The sequence below is a fragment of the Penaeus monodon genome, chromosome 5 (genome assembly GCF_015228065.2).
Source record: "Penaeus monodon isolate SGIC_2016 chromosome 5, NSTDA_Pmon_1, whole genome shotgun sequence".
In the NCBI taxonomy this organism is placed as follows: Eukaryota; Metazoa; Arthropoda; class Malacostraca; order Decapoda; family Penaeidae; genus Penaeus; species Penaeus monodon.
Genome location: NC_051390.1, coordinates 19,736,139 through 19,738,638, shown reverse-complemented (window position 1 = coordinate 19,738,638; position 2,500 = coordinate 19,736,139). Strand labels below are relative to the sequence as shown.

Here is a 2,500-nt window from a genome sequence, read left to right as displayed (position 1 = left end):
CTCTTTGCAACTGCCAGTGTATCTTTTTTTCGAGAAATGATTCAATACTCACTATAAAGAGACACGAAAATCGGATGTGTGATATTTTCAGTTGTAAGGATTTTGCATATATAAAGATTTCTCGTCTTTTTTTCGCTAGTTCTTATGTGAGAATTGGTGCCTCTCAACTTAAAGTATTTTATAGAATGTTATAATAATGATAATACTAATAATGAAAAATAAAAATACAATACTCGAACGAAATTATTTTAGTCTACCCTAATAGTCTACATATTTTCTATAGTTGAAAGGCCCATTTTCTATGATGAAAAGTCTCTTGGCCAGCATAAACTCGCTTTTTTCATTTTTTTTTTTTGCGTCTTTTTTGTTCATTTCGTTATTCGTGAATGAGTCGTTCAAGAGAGTTTGTATATAATAATATAGTGATTAATGTTATAGTGCGCACATGCACGCACACGCGCACACACACACACACACACACACACACACACACACACACACACACACACACACACACACACACACACACACACACACACACACATATATATATATATATATATATATATATATATATATATATATATATATATATATATATATATATATATGAGTGTGTGTGTGTGTGATGTGTGTGCGTGCATACATTAATATGTATCTATGTATATATGTGTATATATATTTAAATAAATATATATGTATGCATATATCAATGACTATATAAATGTATGTATGCATATCACACATTCGCAGAGACAAGCCACGCGCATTTTCACTTACTTGGACGACGAAGAGCCCTCGGGCTTCGCTCCGGGCTTCGAGAACCTTCTGCCGGCCTGCGCGGACCGCCCCTCCAGCGACGAGAGCGAGCCGTTCATGTTCTGCATGTGTCGACTCTTAATGTTGCGAACTTTCGAAGCGACGACCTTCTTGGGCGCCGAGGGGCCCTTCTTGGCAGGTGGCTGAGGCCTTCTCGGAGGCTGGTTCGGTGGCTTCGCCGGTTCGGAACCCGCGGGAGGCCTCTGGGCGTTCCGGCTGCGGTTCACGCTGAATCTGGGCTTCCTGTCCTCGTCGTGAGGGGTGGCGGACGAGCGCTCGTTGTCGGCCATGATCCCGGAGTCGCTGGAGCCGGCGCTGGCGCTGGAGGAGTCGAGGCCGGAGCTGCTGTCGGGGCTGTCCAGGCGGGGGATCTCCTCGTTCAGCATCGTGGCGAACCTCACCACCTTCTTGCCCTTCTTGCTTCTCTTGGCGTCCAGGTCCATGTCGTCGCCGAGGTTCACGGCCGGTTCGTTTCCGACGATCTGAACTTTCGGCGGCGTCGGCGGCCGGATCTCCACGTCGGGAGGAATGTCGTCCTCGTCCTCGCTGATGATCTGCGGCCTCTGGCCCATGGCGGCCCTGTTGGCGCCCATCACCACCGGATTGCTCTGGGCCAGGTCCGCCGTGATGGAGTCCCTGTCGTAGTTGTCGTAGTTGTCGTCGATGTGGTACTGCCCGTCGAAGTCCGTGAGGTCTTCGTAGCCGAGCATGACGTCGCACAAATCGTAGGTAAAGACAGGTTCGGACGTGTTCTGCCGACTGAAGCCTATGAGGGGCTTGTTGTCAATCATGTCAAGGTAAGTCTCCTCCACCGTCCTAATGTGCAGGCCCTCGGAGGTGGCGAACAGAATTGGCGTCTTGAATCCAATGGTGTTCTTGCCGCTGCCCTTCTGCCTCTTTGGCTTGGATCCCGACTCCTTTTCTGCCGTGCCAGGAGTCGACATCTGCTTCAGATAAGGAGGCCGCATTGGCTTGGGCGACGCCACATCAACGGAATTGGGCCTACAGCACATAATGAGGCTTTCGCACTTGGCCCGCACATCCTTCAAGACTATAAATACTAGAATTGGCACTAAAATATCGAAGATATAATGGAACCATATGAACACAGTGTCGGAGACAGGTGTGTCGACGACCTCTGGAATGAGATTTTCGTTCATGGTCATGTTGTTCATCTTGCTGGCCATTTCAGAAGTTACATTCGGACTCATCGTATTATTGAGAGAAAGCAGCTGACTCTCGTCCAGCATCGCCCGTCTCTTGATCCCGTCTCGATCTTTTGGGTCAAAGATGCTGTAAGAATCACTGTCCGACTCTTCGGTTGTCTTGTTCGCCCAGTGCTGTGAGAACATGGGCCCGACGGTCGTGGTCACGGTGAAGGGAAGCCACAGAAGCAAGTAGGCCACAACAATACAGATGGAGAAAACTGCAGGATAGAACTCGGTCCTGAAATAAGGCGTCATCAGGATTTGGTCGAAATAGCCCATTGTCTGGTTGCCCTTGATCTTTTTTTGTTTCTTGCGTTCCCGATGGAAGGTCACAGAAGTGATCACCGTGAGGACGATCATGGTTATGGTGCAGAAGACAACGACCAAGATAAAGTGAACGATTAAGTAATAATCATCGTGTGGGTCCGCGACCGAACAGGAATACCTATTCCTATAAGGTATGCTAAAGATGA

General features: G+C 47.9%; 1 protein-coding gene across 2 annotated transcripts in view; it reads right to left on the bottom strand.

Annotated features, from left to right (window-relative positions):
* Positions 1-2,500, bottom strand: part of LOC119573058 — a 28,539-nt gene that overhangs the window by 3,889 nt on the left and 22,150 nt on the right. Inside the window, exon 2 of one of the 2 annotated variants that reach the window (XM_037920055.1) lies at positions 781-2,500. This exon is cut by the window's right edge and continues 858 nt beyond it. In XM_037920055.1, the coding sequence (XP_037775983.1) occupies positions 781-2,500 (1,720 nt within the window). Of the gene's footprint in view, positions 1-776 lie in introns of those variants that run through there. The other variant, XM_037920056.1, reaches the window with a different exon arrangement.